Genomic DNA, 22,665 nt, shown 5'->3' on the forward strand with positions numbered 1-22,665 from the left:
TTTAAAAATCTGTATGCCATACAATAATTACATTGACAATATTTTTTAAATTAAATTAATTTATTTTATATAAAAAAACGTATTGTTTTATATAAAAAAACGCATTGTTTTTATAAAAAATATATTGTTTTTATATTTATAGATTATATATATATATTTTATGAGTAGCGGTCATAGTAGTAGTTACATAAATAAACGTACACAACCTTAATAAAAAAAAGCCAATAATTTTTTTATACTTATTTAAAATGTTGTTAGCAGAATAATCTGTATTTTATTTTAAAATTTTATTTTTTGATTCTTAATAAAATAATAATTGTTTATATATAGAATATACAATTTATTTTAAAAAAAATTATTATAAAAAAATATATTTATATGCATTATAAAATTATATAATAATTAAAAAAAGCATGGTTATCTATTTATTTTAATATAATCCTATATAACAATTTTTTTTTTTTATTTATGAAAAAATTTTGAATATTCGATAAGAGTATAAATTTTTTATATAAAAAAATTATATATATCGTAAGATTAAACTAAAAAAAATAAAAACAACAACATTATATAATCCAGCTATGTAGTAATATAATATTTATATATCTGTTTTATATTTGCTTATATATCTGTTTATATATTTCTTATATACCTGTTTATATATTTGCTATATACCTGTTATATGTAATTGTTTCAAAACAAGTTTTTTATATATATGATTTATAAAATATCGATATAACGATTGCTAGTACATCCAACTCATTGGAAATGTAAAAGTACATTTTAATAGTTACCTTAGTTTTATTTTAATAATTTTTAATAGTTAATTTTTTGTGTTGAAAGTATTGCAAAACTTTCATATAGTATAAAAAAAAATATACCTATATATGAATAATGCATGGATTATGTATTTAAGAATTCTTTGACGTTGTTGTATATATATCTATATTAATATATTGTTCGAGCTTACATATATATATATTGGTAAAATCTTGTTAGCCATACCTATATAATAATAAAGAGAGTATGAGAATTGGACGATTTCATTTGTTTATTTCAAGACATATATGAATTATATTATTTATGTGTATGTATTTTTTCCTATTTAGAATTTAATAGTTTTGTTTATTGTTATATTTTTCGCATTGTTTATAATTTTTTTAAATTAATATATTATATGTTTTTTTTTTTTTTAATTTGCATTAACAGAAGTACCATATGCATATTTAAATTTTATTTAAGTTAATAATCATACATATATAGTGAATGAAATTGTATATATATTTAATCTGCTCGATTTATAGAAACCAGAAAGAATAATTATATTATATTTCTTTTTTTTTATTTTTCCATATCACTATGTATTAAGTATATATATGCATATGTTTATTGCTTTAGTAATAGTATACAGCTATATAATACATATATATATATAACAATTATTTTTGTTTTTAATTATTAGTGTATATCATATATAAGCATCTTATTCTTATTATATGAGCACCATCATATATCAATTTGTTTTTATATATAACTCTCCTGAAAAAAAAATACATGATTGTTGTATGCGTGTGTATAGAATGCAGTTGTGAATGTATGTATGCCAATTAGAACAGACAACATATTACTCTTGTTTTATATTTTCGTGTAGTTTTTGATATATGTATGTATTTTTTTATAGTTTTACAATTTAAGAAAATATTTATAAGGATTAAAGATGATTGTGTAATGTTTATATTTATATGGTAACCAAATTAGATTTTCTTTGAATTTTTTTTTTTTTTTTGCATATGCATTGATTAGGGTTTGTTAAATCCATAAAGCATGAATATATATATAAAAATATATATTATTTGTATGTATGTATAATTAAATATATTTAAAGCCGTAGTTATGTTCTATAGTTATAAAATTTTATATACTTTATATACTTTATAGTATTGTCGAACTGTTTATTCGTTTTAGTGTCGTATGTTTGCACAAGTATATACGGAGTGAGGATGTATACAAAGTCGTATAGGATCTAAGTGCTAGAAGCGCGTGCAGAAATTATGTGCGTAATATAGGGACATACCTAGCTTTGTATGCTTGTATGTATGTTTGTATGTATATACGTGTTTATATATGTATATTATTGGGTTTATTTTATGAAAACAACTGAAAGAATGAATAAGATCTGATTCTTTAAAAACTATTTGCATTATATATATTTGGGTTGTACGTATACGTTTGCGTAGCTTGAAATTTGTTACGCATATATTTTGTTCTTTATCTATATGTTTTTTTTTTTTTTTTAACTTGAATTGTTTGCAAATTTTTATTTGCTATCATTCATAAGAAGGTGAAGAGGTAGATATTTTCATTTTGCAACTTTAAATAAATCGAAAGTAAATAAAATGCATAACAAGAAGGGAGTTTCAAAGTATGGAGATAAAAAGGCAGCATCAAATGCGCCTAAAGAGAAAACAAGTAACGACATAAAAAATGATGGGAAGAATGATGGGAGGAATGACGGGAGGAATGATGGAAAGAATAACAAAGGCGATGAAAGCTTAAATAATGTTGTAAATACGAGTGAAAGGAGGATATTATTTTATAAAACAAAAATATGTCCATGGTATATTAAAGGAAAATGCGAAAGACGAAAAACATGTTTATATGCGCATGCTCAAAATGAATTAAGAGAGTTACCTAACTTATGTAAAACTAGTTTATGCCCAAAATTAAAAATAAATGAAACATGCAATGATAAGAAATGTAAATATGCACATACAAATATTGAATTAAGAGCAACTGAAAATTTATATAAAACCGCTTTATGTGAAAGCTATAGTAAAGGAAAATGTTTCTCAGGGCAGTTTTGTAGATATGCCCATGGCCAAAATGAATTAAGAGAGAATCCAATGGAAATAACAGATAAAAATATAATTATAGGTACATGTAAAACAAAAAATGAAAATATAAATAATGGAAATAATAATAAATCTGAGTTTGAGAAAAAGAAGGGAGGAGCAGATAGTAGTAGTAATGGTGATAATTCAAAAAGGAATGAAACATACTGTGTGGTGCCTAAAAAGAAAGAGCGCAATGTTACAACAAATAAATATAATGTATTAACAGAGGATGATGCAGCAGATTCAGCAGATCATCATGTGGTTAATGATACGAATAATGGCGAACATAATAATTATGAATTCAAAAATAAGTCTACAAAACAAAACATAAAAAATGCAAATAAAAATTCGCAAAATAATAACAGTAAAGCAGTTAGCGAAAATAATATCAATGCTAACGAAACAGTCATGGGAAATACCAATGGAAGTAACAACAAAAGGATGACTAAGAAGATGGCAAAGCAAGCGAACAAGGCAATGAATAAGCAAGTTGAAAATGTAGTTGAAAATCAAGTTAACAAGCGAAATGATGAAATAACAGAATATGGAAATAAACATTATAATACAAAGAATACAAAATATGGTAGTTCAAATGGTAATCATAAGAATGGGCATACTATGGTTGGAGCATTATCCAATTATTTAAAACATGAAGACAGTTCTAAATTCAATGAAGAACAATTTTTAAATGATAATTTAAATGTGTTATCATTTTTAGAGGACAATAGTAGTTCTATAGAAAAGTTTCGAAAAAATTATTCGAGTGGAATATCAGATGAAATTGTAATAACTGGACGCATTGAAATTATTGATGACAATTACAACAATAATAAAGGTGGTTTAGATAATCAAAACATATTAATACGTGATAAGGAAAATAAAAATAATAATTTAACCGGGCCTATTAATTATATTAAAAATACGAATAATCCAATTATGAATAGCGCAGCAAATAATAATATAACAAATTATCCTTCACCCCTTTTAAAATTTAATATTCCAAATTTGGTTGAAGGAAATGAAATAAATAATTTAACTCTTCACAACGATGTCAATAACGAAATAAATAATATAAGGAATATGAATTATTATAAGTACGCCGAAATGAATAATATAAATTTAGTTAATTATGATAACTACGAATTTGAGAATAATAATAATCGACTTATGGATAATGAAAATGGTAATATTCCTATGAGTATACAAGAACATATTATAAATAAGAATTTAAGAAATGCTGAACCAGAACATAATTTTTATATAAATAATAGAAGAGAGATGGATATACCGATGTATCAAAGAAATAATATTATGAATAATGTAAATTATATATGTGATAATAATTTCGTTTGGAATGGAAATAATAATAAGTATGAACACTGGGGTAATAACGAACATAATGAGAAGCATGAGAGTTGGGATAACTATATAGGATTTGAAAAAGAAAAACCATTGAATTCAGAACAAGATTATTTTAAAATATTTAATTATGGAATGTGTAATAATGTTGGTAACAAGTTTAATAAGTGCGATCCACATAAAAATCAAATGAATAAGTATGATAACTCTTTATTTATTCTTTAGAAGCTCGTTTCGCTAAAAAGTAGGACATGGAAATATTCATGTATTGCTATACAACTTCGACTTCTATAATAATATAAAATAGTTTCAAAGTTTATATGCACCTTTGTTTACATTTATACATGTATTATATATAGAGAATGTATCTGTTTTTATTACATATGTATATATAGATATATTTAAATTTTTTTTTAATTAACGCCCCCAACTTTTATATATGCATATTCATTTGGCATATATATAGTGCGCAAACAACAGCTGCATGCTTTCTTTTTTTTTATTTTATAATCAATGCAATATAATTAAAATATATTTTTTTAAAACTTTAATTAACTCGAATATTAATTTGGAGTTTTAGATATACTTAGAATTTAATTAAGAATTATAAAAGTTTTTTAGGCGGGGTGCAAACTGTAGGTGCAAGCCCCAATGCGTGATCATATCGTCATGCATTTATATGATAGCATGAAGATATGACCGTATGAATGCATGACGGCATTATCATATGAATGTATGGAAACATGCTCGTATGAATGTATGGAAGCATTATCGTATGAATGTATGGAAGCATTATCGTATGAATGCAGAACAGTAGGAAAGATGCAAGTAGCGGACAGTCTTAAACAATGTCATTGCCTAGGATTCTGGCAATAAGTTCGAGACATAGCTTTCCGGTTTTTGTAGCTTTAGGATCTATTGGTAAAGAATCCCCATGTACTACTTTATCTTCTTCATCTAATAATGGATTATATTCAACGAGATCCATAGATATAACTCGTTTTGTATCTGATAATACTTTCATTAGCAAGTTGATTTCTCTATAAGTTAATCCGCCTCTAGCTATAGTTCCAGTTCCTGGTGCATATACTGGATCAACACAATCTATGTCTAAGGATATATGTATAGGTGAATTATTATTTGGATCGATCGTATTTAAAGCTTCGCAAATAATATTATAAATTCCTTTCTTATCTATATCAAACATAGTATAATAATTTATATTACATTTTTTTAATATAATTTTTTCATATTTATCTATGTCTCTTATTCCGATGATTGCTACATCTTCTGGTTTTAAATATAATAAATTTTCAGCCCATTCGAAATATGGAACTTTCTTTTTAAACATTCCTAAAGCATGTGCTAATGTCATTCCATGATAATTTCCGGATGGGGATGTCTCGGGTATATTTATATCACCATGTGCATCGATCCAAATCATTTTTAAATTTTTATATAATTGTAATGAACTTAATATACTTGCAAATGCGACTCCATGATCTCCTCCGATGTTTAAAATAAAATTTTTTTTTTTTAATTCGAAACTCATTACTTGAAACAGCTTTTCACTAAATTTGCCAATTGCCTCGGCATTTTTTATGTTGGTATAGTAGCTTGAGTCGTCCCGATTCGGTTTCCCATTTAGCTCGCCATTCAGTTTGCCGTTTAGCTCGCCGTTTAGCTTGCCGTTTAGCTCGCCATTCAGTTTGCCGTTTAGCTCGCCGTTTAGCTCGCCATTCAGCTTTGCAGCACTTTTTTGTTTTAGAAAGCCATTGATTGCGATATGCTCCCCGATATTTCCGATATCTTCATACCCCCAACCTACGGACTTGATAACATTATGTAGTCCTAGTTTTCTCAAATCGTCGCATGCCATGTTTACACCTCCAAGAGGTTGACCAGCAGCGAGTGGAGATCCAATTATCGACACGTTATTAGTAACATAGATGTTTTTTTCATCTTTATGGTTCATCAAGTGGTCCTGAACGAGCTCGTACATTTTGGGATGCTAATATTTCGACAGCTTGTGATGGTAATATTTTCGACAGCTTGTCGTGTTAGTATTTTGGACAGCTTGCCGTGCTAACACTATGCTGTATGGTGCGAGATTGTCTGGGCCGGTGAAAACCCCCTATCCGGTATGGGCATATACTAAGCCTACTTAATAGCAGAAAGACTGAACAAGGTAAACAATTTTCAAAGTGTGAAACAAATAGTATTTATAAAACAAATATTGATTGCATTTGATTATGATATATTATGAACGAATAAAAAAAAAAAAAAAAATAATATCAAACAGAAGTTAAAAATTAAAAAAAATAATCAAACTCAAGCAATTGATTATATTTCATAACAAAACAAATAAAAAAAAAAATATGATTATATACAAATTGTTGAGTTTCAAATAAGTTAAATCTATATTATTACAAAATTTGAAAATAAAATTAAAAATTTTTCTTAATATAATTATTTAAAAAATTATGTAATAATCAAATAAGTGGGTTATAAAAAAGTTATGCAACCTAGTTATGCAAAACATGGATATAAAAAATTATGCAAAAGTTTGATCCATATTATTAATTTTATAAAAGGGAACAAAATATATCATACTGATTAATAAAATAAAATTTTTTTATTTTGTTTTTTCTTTTTTACAAGATATGCAACACAATATTTGTAAGCGCAAAAAAAATATATTATATGCATACGATTATTTATGCGTACAGCTTATGCATACTTTATGGAGATGAATTTTTTTAAAACAAAAATATATAGAAATAATTCAGCAATGATTATGCGAACTTGATTATGCGAACTTAATTATGCGAACTTGATTATGCAAACTTAATTATGCGAACTTAATTATCATTTGGTTGTTTATTTTGGGTAGGGGAACATGCCTTTTTACTTCCTTCATAATGCCACAAATGCTTATATACTACTAGATATGGATAGGGATGTTTAAAACTGTACTTATAAGGAATATCGATTCGTTTCTCTGTGCCTACATTTTTATAAAACTGATGGGGGTTATTTGTTTGGTTATTAAAAAATTTTTATTTTGTAAATTAGCAGTGAAAGTGAAATATGTAGCATGCGAAAGGTTTATTATCATCGTTTTTTTCAAACATTTCCATGGTTTTTTTCCAACCTTTCCATCGTTTTTCCAATCTTTTCTTCGTTTTTCCAACTGGTTTGAGTCTGGAGCGTGTCCGCTTTATGGGCTATGCATGCTACAGTCGTTATGGCTTCGCAGTTTGTCGCAAAGTAAAAATATTCATAATGTAGCTCGGTTAACTATTTTGTATATACTATGTATACTGCTTTTTTTTGGCTTGGTTTAAATAATAACATGTATATATATATGCATATTTAAGAAATGATAGTGGAAAAATAGCATAATATATTTATCTAAAGAAAAGACATTTTTTATATTTGTAACTTATTTAAAAACATATTTTAAAATAATTTATAGACACAATTATTTGGATTTATATTGAAATGTTTATGGAAATAAAAAAAAAAAAAAAAAAAAAAAACATTTTAAATATTGTGCACATTTGAATTTTTTTTTTAAAATATATATACTTGACAAATTTAATATAAATACTTTTTTCATTTTATATGTATTTTTTCCTAGTTTTATTTTTACTTTATATAGTTAACTTTATAATAAGCCGTCACGTCATTCTGCTTGTTCGTCTGATCTGTTTTATTTCCTTTGCCGAGCTGGTATATTAATGCAAGCACATTGTTAATCGTTGTCTTAGCAAAGCGTAGTGAAAGCAAAGAAGTATATTTGAATATTTTCTTTATCCCGCTTTATTTATCCCGCTTTCTTTATCCCGTTTTATTTATCCCGCTTTCTTTATTTTTTTCGTCGCATTGGGCTAGTCCTGTTATTTGAAATAGCATGGACGCGCGCAAAGTTGTAAATGCAAGTGCAAGCGCAAGCAAAAACGTAAGCTAAAGCAAAGCAAGCCAAAAGCTTAGGCAAAGCAAAGCATAAGCTAAAGCATAAGCAAGCCCTTACCTTAACAAGCAAGACATAACTTGTTTGAAAAATGAAAAAGGAAACACCCACTGCTTCAAACAGTTCATCGAACTTTTTGAAAAAAGGAAGCACTGTTACTTTGTGGAAAAAAAAAGGAAATGCCAAAGGGAAAGAAATTGTAAAGGATCAAGAAAGTAAAAAAGAAAATTTATTTATAAAAAAAAGTAACATAAACTTATCAAAAGAAAATAGTATAAGCATGTTAGTTACTTCAAAACTAAAGAGTGAAGACAATTTAAAAAATAAAAAAAAACAAAAAGAAATAAAAAATATGGATAATAATATTGTTAGTAAAAAGTTGAGCATACAAGAGATTGGAAAGGATGCGAAAGAAAGTGAAACAGAGGAAGGGAATAAATTGGAAAACGGAATAGAAATAGTTTCTAAAATGAAAATATTAAATAATATGGTTGAGCATAATGAAAGTTTTAATAATTTTGAAAAAGACAAACAAAAAAAGGATATACAAATGGAATGGAAAGAGGAAAGAGAAGAAGATATACAAATTGAAGACCTTGGTAAGGTAGACATTTTTTCTAAAAATGAAATAAAGTTTGAAAATCAAAAATATGAATTGCATGGAGATGAATATAATAAAATTGAAGTACATGGTGAGGGTATCGAAAAAAAAAAAAGTAATGACGAAGAAGGAATAAGACATGAAAAAAGTAGCATATATAAAAGTATATTAAAAAAATTAAATATCGATAAAAACGACGAGGTTGAAAATAGTCATATAATAATTTTAGGGAACAAAGATGTAGGAAAGTCTTCATTATTAAAATCATTACAAAAAATATCGTTAGAAGGGGATGGAGAATATACAGACTTATTATATAAAAATGAAATAAGAGTATTACCTTTTGATTATGGATGTTTAAATATAAAAAATTTTGAGGATAATAAAAAAATACATGATATACAAGGGAATAGTCATGTATGGATATTACAACATCCTTGTTATACTAGTTTGTTAATTAAAAATCTTAAAAACTTTAAAAATATAAAAAAAATTATTATTTTAATCTGTACTGATTTATATAAACCATATAATATAATTTCAGAGATAAACAGTTGGATTGATGTTATGCATAAAATTTTTGAGGATCTCTATTCGGACTACGACATGGAGGTTGTTGGTGAGTTGAAGAACAACTTGGAGACGTACATATATAATTACAAAGGCGTGGAAAAGAACGGAAAAACTGGCACAAAGGAAGAACAACATGTAACGAATGGAGTTGGCACACACTCTGATTTCGAAAGTAACAAGGAAGGAAGTATAGACAGTGTAAACAATGTGAGAAAGGAAAAGGAAGGACGAGCAAAATTAGTAAAAATAAATTTATCATTTCCAATAGTTTTCGTTATATGTAAATCTGATGGATATGAAATATTAAATAACAGAACATATCAAGGATATATAGATGTAATTATATCGTATTTAAGAAATTTAGCTATAAGTTATCAAGCGGCAATACTATTTTGTAATACTATAAATAAAAACGAACTAATTAATGTTGAACTTTTATATAGATATATGATGCATAGATTATATGACTTTCCATTTAAAGAAAAAGAAATATTAGATTGTTATGAAAAAATATTTATACCTTCAGGATATGATGATGAAGAGTTAATAAATAAATCAATTAAAAATACATTTGTTGGAAATTTTAATAAACCATATGATTCTATTATTATTAAGCCAATGACAAATAAAACGATTGTTGCTGAACATAGCCAAAATATAGTTCCTGCAATTTATTATAACGATTTTTTAGCTAGTATATCTACAAACTCTTCTAATGATAATATGACAAATGGCTATATAAAAAAAGATATGAATGGTATTAGTATCGATAACATTGAATCGTCAAATGGGGTGAAAAATACAGATAAGGGAAATCGAAGTAGCAATGCTGAGAATGATAATGGAAATAACAATTATAGTGTTACAAATAATGAAAATAATAATGATAAAAGTGATAAATTTTTGCACAGCTTTTTTCAAAATCTTCTTGAAAAAGGAAGATCTAAATCTCCTAGTGTATCAACTATTGATCCATTAATTTTAGAAAAAAAAAAAATAATAAAATAAATACACGATAAAAATAGCCCTTATATTAGGTTATTGCTATAAAAGAAAATAAGACGCCATACAAAGGAAGAGAATAAAATATTTGTAGACTAGACTCGTTTTACAATAAAAATGAACTGTCCACATATACACATAATTAAGTGATTCTTTTCTTTATGATATTTTTTTTTTCATCATGTTTGTGTTCATATACATAATTTTTACTAAACTCCACAAATGTAATATGTAAGCACCTTTAAATTGGTTATATTATATATGCATAAAAAAATGAAAACATGAATAATAAAGTATAAAACATTACGCAGTGTTATAGAATTGGGTACTAAAATTTATTTTGTTGGAACGGTTTGTATGTATCTTGTGTGTGTGCAGTGGACAAATGCCAAACAAAAAGCTAGAAAAAAAATAAAAAATAGCTAGAAAAAAATAAAAAATAGCTAGAAAAAAATAAAAAATAGCTAGAAAAAATAAAAAATAGCTAGAAAAAATAAAAATAACTAGACATGTCATAATAAGTTGATTAAATGAAATAGCAGATTTAGGGACAAGCCAAAAATGCTATCGATATTCCCCTTGATTTCTTGCAAATATTTACTCATAATGTCGTTTTCAATCTTTAATGCCCCAGCGCAATAATAGATGGATTCATCGTTTAAAATATTTTTTATAACATCATCATTCATATTTCTAAACTTTAAAACAGACTCATCAATTCCGGTCATAATTTTGTTAGACATTAAATCGATCAATGTAATGGAGCTATAACTATAGCATTTATTATTATTATATGATTTAATAAAATTATATGCTTCTTGTTCGTTTTTTGGTTTTTCGTATATTTGATCATTACAATAAATAACTTCATCTCCTACTAATAATATAACTTTTTTATTTTTACTTAATTCTAAAATTTGTTGTTTTAGTTTGTTGTCCTTATTAATAATATTTAATAACTTCATTCCCTTTGCTACTGATATATTTGATGTTAATGTAAATGGATCCAGTTTTTTTCGACATCCTATTCTTTTTTCATCAATTTTTATTTGAACAGATAGAAAATTTAATTCGCTTTTTTTTAATATATATTTCCTTGAGCTTGATGTTGATCCTAAAACAAAGAAATAATCTTTTAATGCATTTAGTAAGTTCTCATCACATTTTTTTGATATACTATTTATATCGTTTGAACTTATATTTTTTGGGGTAACTGATATATTACTATTTTTAAATATGCTCATATTTGGCATATATTTCAGTCTATAACTATTACATATTTCACATTCATCATTTTCTTCATCATAACAGACATATAATACGTTTGTTTGGGCATCATTTCTGTTGTACAAAATTGTGACATCTGTTGTTTCATTTAGTATAGTGCAACTTTTAAAGTTTCTGCATTTGTGTTCGTTTCCATTGCATTTTATTTTATCTTCTTTTTGTTGCTCTGATTTTGAGGGCAAAAATAGTGATAATGTGTTTCTTTTTATGAGATCGAAATTGTTACTGCTTTTGGAATGAATGTCATATTTACTAGCTTCGTTATTTGTTTGGTTGGAGGTATGGGACGTATCCAATGTTTCTTGATTTGTTTTTATCTTTTGATGTTCTTCTTTAGGATCGTTGTTTAAACTGTTAATATTCGTCAAATCCTTACCAGTTAGTATGTAATTATATAATTGGTCGTCTATTAAATTATTTATTTTCACAATTTTATGCTTAACATTTTTATTAGATATTAGAGAAGATAGGTATTTGATAATTTCTTCATCAACCTCTAATTCAAACTCATTGATTTCTTCACTACTTTTATTGTGTTCATTATTATTTTCTAAAGGAAATAATTCATTGGGTTTGTTTGTTTTATTATTTTCGTCACTCTGCATTTTATAATTTTCCCAAACTTTTTTTATTAATTGTTTTTTGCTGATTTTATTTTTATGCCCATATATGTAGTAGTTACACTATTATTATATAGCTATTTTATATTTCAAATTATTATTACATATTACTAAATCATTATGATATGCTTCGAATTTTTCCTCATGCATGCCATTTTTTTAAAACTTATAAAAAATGTATAGCGCATAAAAAGGAAAGAAGAATATATACATAGTATTATATATTATGCTTAATTGGAGACATTAAGGAAGATAGTAAATATATGATATTTATGCTTTTGAAAAATGTGTAATTATATGGACTGATGTGTAAGTATGCGTATAATGGCGAGAAAAATAGTTTATCGGGGAAAATTTGTTTTAGCTAGTCTTAAAATAGTAATTTGGGTACCCAAATTTATTTTCATATATATACAAATATTTAACGCATTTACATATTTATAAAATATATGAGAGACTTTTTTGTCCGCATATGCACATTGTTTTTACGTTTAAAAAAAATAATATGCAATTGGGAATAGGATTAATAATAAAATATATTATTTTTAACCAATGGAAAAGAGAGTAAAAATAGTAGCTTAATATAAAGTTGATAAAAAATGGATATTCAAAATATGTGAAATACATACAAAGATATATCCATATATATTTTTTAAAACTATTAAATGAATTAATTAATAACTATAAAAATGAAACACATTTAATGAAATAGCTATATATGTACATATTTTTTTTATTGTTTTTTTTTTTAAGGGCAAGAAATATCTACAAATATATGAACAAGTCATATTTATTAGTAGGGTATATAAAAATTTTTGTCATTCTCAAATATAAGGCTATATTATTGTTTGGAGAATGTAGTTGTTTTATTTTAAACTACGAAAATATAAGATTAAAAGAATAAGTTAAAAATATATATGACATGCTTAGTATAATGAATTTTTTTTTAATTTTTCCAACTAGCTCCATATGCATAAAGTATGAAAATTTCAGTTTATTTTTTCCCTCTTTTTTTAATCCTCCTAATAAATAAAGCAACAAGTAAAATAGCTGGAAATAATTTAGTACCGGGGGTAAATAAATTATATTGTTTGAATGAATTAAAAGATAAATGTGTAATAAATGGATACCCAAAAGGCATAAAAGGGTATAGAGGAGTGGACAAAAATTGTGAGCGAAATAAATATTTATTGTTTAATATATCAAATGGAAATACAAAAAGTATATTCACTTTTAAAAATTCAATAAGACAGATCAAAGATAAAATAAAATGTATGTTTAAAAGCAATCAAACTGTTTTAGACAAATTAAAAAATATAAATAAAAAAAAAAATATATGGTTTATTGAAGGATATGCCAAAAATGTATTTAATCCGGATTCCCTTTTTAATGTTATTGGGATTGAAGAAGTTGAAGAAATTGATATGAAATCATGTGATATAATAAAAAAAATCGATTTTGACAAATTATTAAATAAAAAGTATGACTATAAAAATCAAGACGACATTAAAAATAATTATCGAGTAGTAAGCATACAAAGGGTTAAGCGATTTGCCCTTCTTTACAAAAAATGTTGTAATAATCGTTATGAGTATAATAGTATTTGTGATAACAAAGGGAATTATATGGATGAGGGCATTAAAAATTGCACATGTACTAGCGATATGAAAAAAAATTATATCATATGTGTCTATACATATGTTGTTTTTAGTATACATGATATTAAAGAGAATAAATATTACATGGTTATAAATAGCTTAAATAATAATGATGAAGGTACATTTTATGAACTGAAAGAATTAAATACTGAAAATATCCATCCAACCCTAAAGTCGTATACACATAATAAAGGGACTGTAAGCAGCTCTAATGTTATTTCATTAACAAAGAAGAGTTATATATTAAAAGATGTTACAAATAATATTGAGAAGAATAATAAAAAGAACTATTTATTAAGCTTTAATTTGTTTAATACTTATTTCAAGAGTTTACTTAATTTGATTAATAATTTTGAAGCTATATTAAAAAAAATATTTTTCATTGGTAAAAAGTTACAACCCGAAATTTTTATACTCTATGACAATAAAAATATATTTTTAAAAAAAAAAAACTATTTAGAATATATAAAATTATTTTTTTTAAAAACTGATGAATATGCAGATTTATATCAAAACATTTTTAAAAATAATAAGTGGTATAAATTATATATTCAAAAATGTGCTCAAAGACAATCAACTTATATATTAAGGTGTACAGCAATAAACGAAAAAAAATTTAGAAATTTACTAAAATATGTGAAAAATGAAAATAATAATAATTATAATTATCATAATAATTATTGTAATGATGGAAAGATATTTTTTTCCTACTGTAAAATATTATTTGAAAAATATGATGAAGAATGCTTAAAAGAGAAACACAAAACAAAAAGTATTACAAATAGTGATGAAAATTACAATCATAAAAGTGTTTACATAAATATAGATACAAATAATAATTTAAGGAATAAAGAATTATTAATATTAAAAAACCAAAAAGACACATTCTTATTTAGTACGGCCAAATATTTGATCAACAATGTAATTTCATCAATACATATTTGAATAAAAATATGAACATGGTCAGAAAAAAAAAACTTATTTGACTAGCCATTTATTTTGTTTGTTATAATAAAATTATGAGCATACTTTTTTTTTTTTTAAAACATATTTGTCTATAAATGTGTTAATATCAACTTTTTTAGTAACAATATGCGTGTGTATGTTGTTTTTATATATTATATTTAATTTTGAATGTAAAGTTGAATATTTAGGTGTCTCGATTTGTGTGTATTTTCAATTTGTTTCGCCTATATTTAGCTTATATTACAGCTTTTGTTTTATTATTATATTTGTTTGTAATTTATTTAACTCTTAAAAGGTGGTATACTAACCATATAAATACAATGTTTCGTATAAACATGGAAAGTTCCAAACATAGCCATAAATATATATACACATATTTTTTGGCAACATTTTCAAATGTGTGCAAAAAATATAATAGATTGTAAAAATGTTTTTAAAATAGTTATAATAGAGTAAGAAAATTATGGAAAAATAAACAAAATATAATAACTTCTTAGATTGGTTAACATAATTTATAAGCATTTTATTATACACGCTTATGTAAAAATGAATATACTTCTCAAAAAATTAAAAACAAAACATAAACCAACTAAAAACAATGCTATCACAAATGCACGTGAAAATATATATTATTGCATATGTGAATAAAATAAAAAAAACCAAATAATACAAAATGAGAAATACTTAAAATTAGGATATATGATATATACACATTTTTCCTGTCTTGTACATGCAGAAAAACATATTCATAAAGTCTGTATAACTTCTCTTAATATGTCTCTTCTGTGCTTTATTTCAAATTTTTGATTCTTTCGCTCATATTGGTAATTTCCTCCAAATGCTACAAAGGTAGAAAAAAAAAGAAAGCGAAATTAATATTGTTCTTATAAAAAAGGTTAATATATACTTCATAATTTTCGTATAACTACAAAATCGTATAGTTACTTTATTTATTGTGTTAGTAGGGCCTAGTTGTCCATCTAATTTAAGTGCATGCTCATCTGCTATTTTTGATATTAATTCATCGACCTAAAATGGTAAGGGTGCAAAAAAGAAAATATATGAGATCGAGAAAGAATGGAGTGTATTTTGTTTTTTCTTTTTAATAAGTATGTACTTCTTCTGTAGGGGCTACAATGGCAGACGAAGTTTGTACAGTGTCATTTATTAAGTCTGAGGTGATACTCTATAAATAAGTTAAAATAATAATATAATATGATTGATGGGGTATATATTTATGCATATATTTTTAATTTTCAATTTTTAGTATGTATGTCTTACTATCTCATCGAATATGTTTTCCAATTTCATCACATCACTTCCTATTTTAACTGCATTTGTTTCTGAGTTTATTTGTTGTATTAATGGGATCATCACACTGACATCTTTAACAAGCTGCATAAAATGATGGGTCAAATATTTGGTGAGTATACATAAACAGTGTGCATAGGGAATGAAAATTATTTTTAAAGTTTAATAGTTTGTTATAATCTTTGGTTACTAACCGATGCGCTTCTGTGTGCCCCTTCTAATCTTGAAACTAGGACATCTAATTTATTACTTAGATTTAGATAGTTAATTTTTTCATTTTTCTTCCTTATACATTTTTCAGCATATAATCTATAAAAGAAAAGGGTTAATATAAAAATTGGTAGACTAGGATGATATAGTTCTTAGTGAAAAACGGAATAGTAAATACAGGTCGATCTGTATTTTATATAGCGAGGCATGTAACAAAATGTCTATAATTTTATATATGTATGTGTTAAAAATAAAGTACATATAAATATATTTTTAAAGCAGTAAAATAAATTATGTATTGGTCTAGTATATATGATATTATATGTCTTGTTAATTTTGTTCCTACCTTGCCATATCAATTTTTCCAGCTTGTATTGCTTTTTTCACATCCATTACAAATCGTTTCTCTTCAAGCTCAGATCGGTTTGATAATTTTTCCTAAGTATATATAACAAAATAGGTATGGAATGTTTTAATTTAATTTATATTTAATTGGGTGTGCATTTTTTTTTTTTACAATTTTGAAGTGTTATATATTTTACAAGTTCTTTGGTTTTTAACTTCAAACGAAATATATGATCTTCTGTGGATAATTTATTTCCCATTTTGATAAAAAAGAATATAATAGTATTTGTTTGATACTAAAATAATAATATATCTTTATATGTATGTTAAGGTAAAAATGATAGTTGAACAATACACACATATAAGTCGTAACGATTTATGAATTTCCATTTATTAGTTAATGTAGCATTTTAAATAGTTAAATAAATCGAAATATTTTGACTATCAAATGAAATTAAGTTAAATAAAATAAAATAAAATTAAATTATGTATAAAGGTATGTCCACTGTAACACATACTTTATCATTTATTCTTTTACATTTGTTACTTTACAATTTTGTGCTCGTCCATTTCCCTTTTTTGTTACATATTCATATATTTGTAATTATAGTTCACACATTGTAAATAATTAAATGGATAAGTACATTTATATACATAATATATATCAATAATGTGAATAATATTTTTTTAATAATGGGTATGAACTTTTCCGCGCACTTTTAATTTACATATAAGTAAAAAAATTTCTATAAATCGTTACAATGTTTAAAAAAAAAAAAAAAAAAAAAACAATGAGAGTAGCAAACTCGAAAATAATGAATAAAATTAGCTAAGAAATTAATTATGGAATAAAATTTTAGTTTGATACGAATTCAAGTTGATATGTTACTATTTAGTTTAAATAATTTGTTTTAATTCCACGTGTTTGATTTTTTTTTCGATTTTTAAAATTATCATTTGTCATTTTTAACTCGTTACCTTTTTCCATTACATTGTTCATAATTAAAAGTAAATTTGTTACTTTCGTTTGTATAAGGAAAAGGGAATAGTGAGATTTCTGTATGTGGCACATAAACAGCCAAACTGACTGCATGTCAAATCACACGAGTTCAATAACTAATGTATGATAAAATGTGATGAAGATATATCAGTTTTCCTACCTAACAAGCGAAGATAAACCATATGTATGAGTTTGATATAGGTATTGGTTAAGGATTTTGTGAAATAAAATTGAATATGTTTTATTTTAAAAGTATAAGAAGGCATTGTTTTTATACCCAAATATATGAAAATATAAAAATCGTAAGAGAATTAAAAGTTCGAAGTAAAAGAGATGGACATATAGAAAATGCAAATAAAAATCAGCATAACAATATTCGAGATAAAAAAATAATTGATAATACAATTTTGTGTGAAGATAATGAATTTTATAAAAATGTTTATACCAAGTTAAAAGGAAAAAAAGGTAAGCATGATCCGGATAAAACAGATAGACAAGAATCAGTCATCAATCATAATAAAGAAAGTGCAGTAAACCGTTTTAAGGAGGTTGAAAAGAATGATCGAACTAGTAATAAAAATAAATACCTGATTAGTAAACAGGATACTATAAATAGTCAGCATATTCAGCCAAATGGGAAATATTTAAAAAGAAAGGAAGTATATTTAAAATCTAAGGATATCAATTCAGGTCGAAATAAACTTAATAAGGAAGCAACAAATTTAAGAAATGGAAATGAACAGAGCTACAAAAAAATCGCAGAAACGTTAGAAAAAAAAGACAACGACATTGTAAGTATCGATAATAATGACATGCAAATATGCAGTGATGGGAAAGATGAAAAAAAGGTGTTTCAAAAATATTGTAAAAAGAGTGAATGCAATTTTGAAGGGTCTGTCATAAGTACAGAAAAAAATAAAAATAGTTATGTATTTGTTAAATATGAGAAATATTGGGATATGGATAAGATAAATAAAGTTGCTGAATTAGAAAATGATAGTAATGGTAAACATAAAGTTTTTAAAGGGACATTGTTTGTGTCCCCATTTGATACAAGCAAATCATTTGTTGTTGAAGAAAATGTAGGATCCGAAAATTCGAAAATAAAATATTATAATGTTTATGGGTATATTAGTAGGAATCGGGCCCTAAATAATGACATAGTATATGCATATACTGGTAGACGAAAAATAATAAAAACTTTACAAACTGAAAAAGATGATAGCGAAAATGATGGTGTAACGAACAAAATGAAAGAGGATGAAAATTCTTGTCGAGTGGTCAACGTTTTAGAACGTAAGAATGACGAAATTGTGTGCAATTTGAATTATTTACATGTTAAGGAATATATAAATAATTTTTTTGAAACAAAAAAGGAATTAAATATGTTGAATGATGAAGAAAAACAAGAAAAGAAGGGGAAGGTATTTGCAAAATTTCAACCCACTGATGCAAGACTTCCATGTTTTATATATGACTCATCCGATGAAATAACAAATAGAATTTTAAATTATATAAAAAAAAAAAAAAAAAATTTATATGTTTTGGTAAATTATCGAAAATGGGAAGAAAATGAAATAAATCCAACAGGAGATATAATTTCCATTTTAGGAAATGAACAAAACTTTTTTTCAATTATATATTTTTTTTTACATTTTTATAAAGTAAATTTTCATATATATAAAAAGGAAGATATGAATTATTTAAAGTCTGAAATAATAATTGGAAATAAACTTATCAATACTTTTATAGAACGAAAAAATAAATGTGTTGGTGGAGATACTAAATATGATTGGCTTTTCAAAACGAAGGAAAAGGATTATTTATCTATCGAGTTTGATAAAAAAATAAATTATTTGAAAGGAATACAAGAAAAAAATAATAAAATAGAAAAATATATGATTAAAAGTCTGTTGACAAATAGAGAAATACTAACCCATTTAGATGTCTTTACTATTGATCCTCCAACTGCCAAAGATTTAGATGATGCCTTATCTATTCAGTTTATTCCTCCTGATCAGTTTTCAAATATAAAATATAAATACAAAATAGGTGTCCACATTTCGGATGTCTCCTTTTTCATTCCCCCCGATTCGTATTATGACAAAATGGCCGCGACCCAGTGCAACACGCTCTACATGGACCTGATGTAAGTCAACCCTTCGCTACGATTTCTGTCTTTTCATTTGTTTAGCTTACATTTTCATCATTCATTTGTTTGCATTTCCTTTTCCGCCTTTGTAGGGTATTCCATATGCTGCCTTCCGTGATCAGCGAAAATATATGCTCTCTAAACACGTCAGGAAATAAGCTGAGTTTTTCAGTTTTTTTTAATATTGATGATGTGTCAAATCCGTATGAAATAATAAAAGAAAAAACTAGTGATAATTTAGAAATGAAAAAAGGTATAATAAAAAGTCGATATAAATTATGTTATGACATCGTTGAGGATTATATAGATGAAGTTTATACATGCATAGACAAGTTTGAAAAAAACGAAAATGAAATAAGAATAGAAAAAGATTATATAGAAGAATGGGAAGAAAAAATATTAATACATGGAAACAAAAATTTGGATTTCCTAATTCCAGAGTTTGAAAAAATATGTGATAAATACAATGTGTCAATAAAAATAGCTAGTGATATATTTCGGATATATTTATTATCAAAACGTGTTAAAAATAAGATAGGAAGAAAAACAATAAGTCATGATGAATCATTAATGTTTTTTTTAAATAATAGAAGAGAGATAGAGAAAATGATTCCAATCTCGATGGAGTACGTAAAAGGGTGTTTGAAAAATGAATTAGTGTATGACAAAACGAATAAAGATGATGACATACTTGAAAAGATGCTTGGAAATGTAATGCAAAAAATGGATATCGAAAATGTTGAAATAAAAATAATAGAAAATAAAATAAAAAGTCACATGTTAATAGAAGAAATGATGGTATTAACAAACTTTTTAGTTGCCAATAAAATATGTGAATGTAACAATTTAGGAATTTTACGAACCCATGAAGATACATCTGATGAAATAAAAAATAATCTGTTACAATTTATGGATTATCATACATATAATAAAATAAATAAAATAATAAATATAAAAGAAAGTGATATGAATAATATATTATTAGTTTGTGAAAAGGTTTTAGATAAAAATAGTTTTTTATGTTTACAATATAATATTTTAAAATTTTATAAGCAAGCTGTTTATATTCCAAATATAGAAAAAAATGAAAATGGTCATCATTTTGGTTTAAGTTTAAATAATTATATTCATTTTACATCTCCAATTCGAAGATATATAGATATAATTACTCATAGAATTTTAAATAACATTTTAGAAAAAAAACAGCCATTATATAATTATGATCAAATTAAAAAAATATGTGAACTTTGTAATGTTCAAAAAAAAAAATCAGATGATATACAAATTCATATGAAAAACTTTTTTCTTAACAAATATCTTGTCTGCTTAAATGAGGAATATAAATCTAAGATGGTAAAGGAATCTTTCTTAAAATTGCGAAAAAAAAAATTTGAAAAAATTAGAAATGATACTACTACTTTGTCTGAATCGATTGATAATGGTAAAATTATGAATGAAGATAACAATTTGGATTTAAAAATGGATAGAGCTATGAACGAACATAAGGCTGAATTATATAAAAACAATTTTTATATTTACAAAGATGTTATAAGTTTTATAACACATAGTTATATACATGATATTATTGTCAAAAAAAGTATAAAGAGAAATATATGCATGAACATATTAAATTGTAGTTATATAAATGTTGATGAGGATGGAATCGTTAATGAAGTTGATTATATTGACACTGCTTACACATGTTGGGTCCCAATTTTATTATCATCTGATAGCAAAATGGAAGAAGAACATGATGAGGTTACAAAAATCGAATATACAAACTCGATCTGTGATGAAAAGAAAATGAAAAATGCCATTTCTTTTTATGTACCATTATTAGAAACTGAAAAATCTGTAAGTGAAAATTTATTAGATTTAAAATTTGAACTTATTTCTATTTCATCGAAAGAAGGAACATTTGTTTATAATACTTCATTAGATGTTTTATATAAAATAAATTTGAAAAAAAATTGTGAGAATGCTACAAAAAGTTCTTGTGAAAAGGAAGAAGATGAAGGAGACCGATTAAAAAATAAGTGCCTAAGTCATATTTATAAAAACATTTTAAATATAAAAATAAAAGTACAATATAAAGTATTAAAATTAGAAAAAAATGAAATAAAAAAAAAATTTCAAAATATTTACGATAATTTATATGTTCATGGTATTTATGCAAAACACGTAGATAATACAAATAAATTAAAAAAAAGCGAATCTTCCACCTGTGAAAAGGTTTGCAATGAAATGGAAAACCATAAAGAGATACCTCATCATGCTAACGATGACCCATCTATATCCATAAAAGAAGATAGTTATTTATCAAATATGGAAAAGGAAAATTTCGTCGACCAATATAAAGAAATAAACCGATTTCAAAAAAATAAAGTATTTTTAATTCCAGGAGCAAAGATGTGGAACCTGCGCTTTGCCTAGTCATGCCACTTTCTACTTATGTCAAAACTAGTGGACAATAAAAAGGCTAAGAAATGGACTCCCTATTTTGAGTTCCTCTTTACATGTGAATTTTTTTGAATTTTACACCCTATTTATGCTGCATATTTTGATTTGTATTTTTAAACCGAATCATAAATGTGCATGCATATGTTTGTGCAAGCATGGGGCTGCTACTTTTTATTTGCAAAACGTGTGAGCATTTTGATTCCTAAATGTAAGGATGCACACACCAAATTCCCCGATTTTTAAATTTTACA

General features: G+C 25.1%; 7 protein-coding genes across 7 annotated transcripts; 4 read left to right on the forward strand and 3 right to left on the reverse strand.

The window, feature by feature from the left end:
* Positions 1-2,396: 2,396 nt before the first annotated feature.
* PCHAS_0415600 (zinc finger protein, putative) lies at positions 2,397-4,478 on the forward strand (the record flags this gene model as incomplete). The annotated part of the gene is made up of 1 exon (XM_016800029.1): positions 2,397-4,478. One exon carries the CDS (start codon positions 2,397-2,399, stop codon positions 4,476-4,478), a length of 2,082 nt encoding a protein of 693 aa, XP_016653323.1.
* A 616-nt stretch (positions 4,479-5,094) lies between these two features.
* Positions 5,095-6,255, reverse strand: PCHAS_0415700 (arginase, putative; the record flags this gene model as incomplete). Its single annotated transcript, XM_730841.2, has 1 exon — positions 5,095-6,255. One exon carries the CDS (start codon positions 6,253-6,255, stop codon positions 5,095-5,097), a length of 1,161 nt encoding a protein of 386 aa, XP_735934.2.
* A 2,065-nt stretch (positions 6,256-8,320) lies between these two features.
* PCHAS_0415800 (dynein intermediate light chain, putative) lies at positions 8,321-10,411 on the forward strand (the record flags this gene model as incomplete). The annotated part of the gene is made up of 1 exon (XM_736172.2): positions 8,321-10,411. One exon carries the CDS (start codon positions 8,321-8,323, stop codon positions 10,409-10,411), a length of 2,091 nt encoding a protein of 696 aa, XP_741265.2.
* Positions 10,412-10,917: 506 nt separating this feature from the next.
* Positions 10,918-12,297, reverse strand: PCHAS_0415900 (Maf-like protein, putative; the record flags this gene model as incomplete). Its single annotated transcript, XM_016800031.1, has 1 exon — positions 10,918-12,297. One exon carries the CDS (start codon positions 12,295-12,297, stop codon positions 10,918-10,920), a length of 1,380 nt encoding a protein of 459 aa, XP_016653324.1.
* A 995-nt stretch (positions 12,298-13,292) lies between these two features.
* On the forward strand, positions 13,293-14,915 carry PCHAS_0416000 (conserved Plasmodium protein, unknown function; the record flags this gene model as incomplete). Its single annotated transcript, XM_016800032.1, has 1 exon — positions 13,293-14,915. One exon carries the CDS (start codon positions 13,293-13,295, stop codon positions 14,913-14,915), a length of 1,623 nt encoding a protein of 540 aa, XP_016653325.1.
* Positions 14,916-15,726: 811 nt separating this feature from the next.
* PCHAS_0416100 (vacuolar protein sorting-associated protein 46, putative) lies at positions 15,727-17,062 on the reverse strand (the record flags this gene model as incomplete). The annotated part of the gene is made up of 7 exons (XM_740741.1): positions 15,727-15,777; positions 15,882-15,965; positions 16,054-16,122; positions 16,218-16,331; positions 16,442-16,556; positions 16,804-16,895; positions 17,000-17,062. The coding sequence occupies 7 exons, from the start codon at positions 17,060-17,062 to the stop codon at positions 15,727-15,729; spliced, it is 588 nt and encodes a 195-aa protein (XP_745834.1).
* A 976-nt stretch (positions 17,063-18,038) lies between these two features.
* PCHAS_0416200 (exoribonuclease II, putative) lies at positions 18,039-22,387 on the forward strand (the record flags this gene model as incomplete). The annotated part of the gene is made up of 2 exons (XM_016800033.1): positions 18,039-19,951; positions 20,047-22,387. The coding sequence occupies 2 exons, from the start codon at positions 18,039-18,041 to the stop codon at positions 22,385-22,387; spliced, it is 4,254 nt and encodes a 1,417-aa protein (XP_016653326.1).
* Positions 22,388-22,665: the final 278 nt, after the last annotated feature.

This window comes from Plasmodium chabaudi (genome assembly GCF_900002335.3).
Source record: "Plasmodium chabaudi chabaudi strain AS genome assembly, chromosome: 4".
NCBI classification, from domain to species: Eukaryota; Apicomplexa; class Aconoidasida; order Haemosporida; family Plasmodiidae; genus Plasmodium; species Plasmodium chabaudi.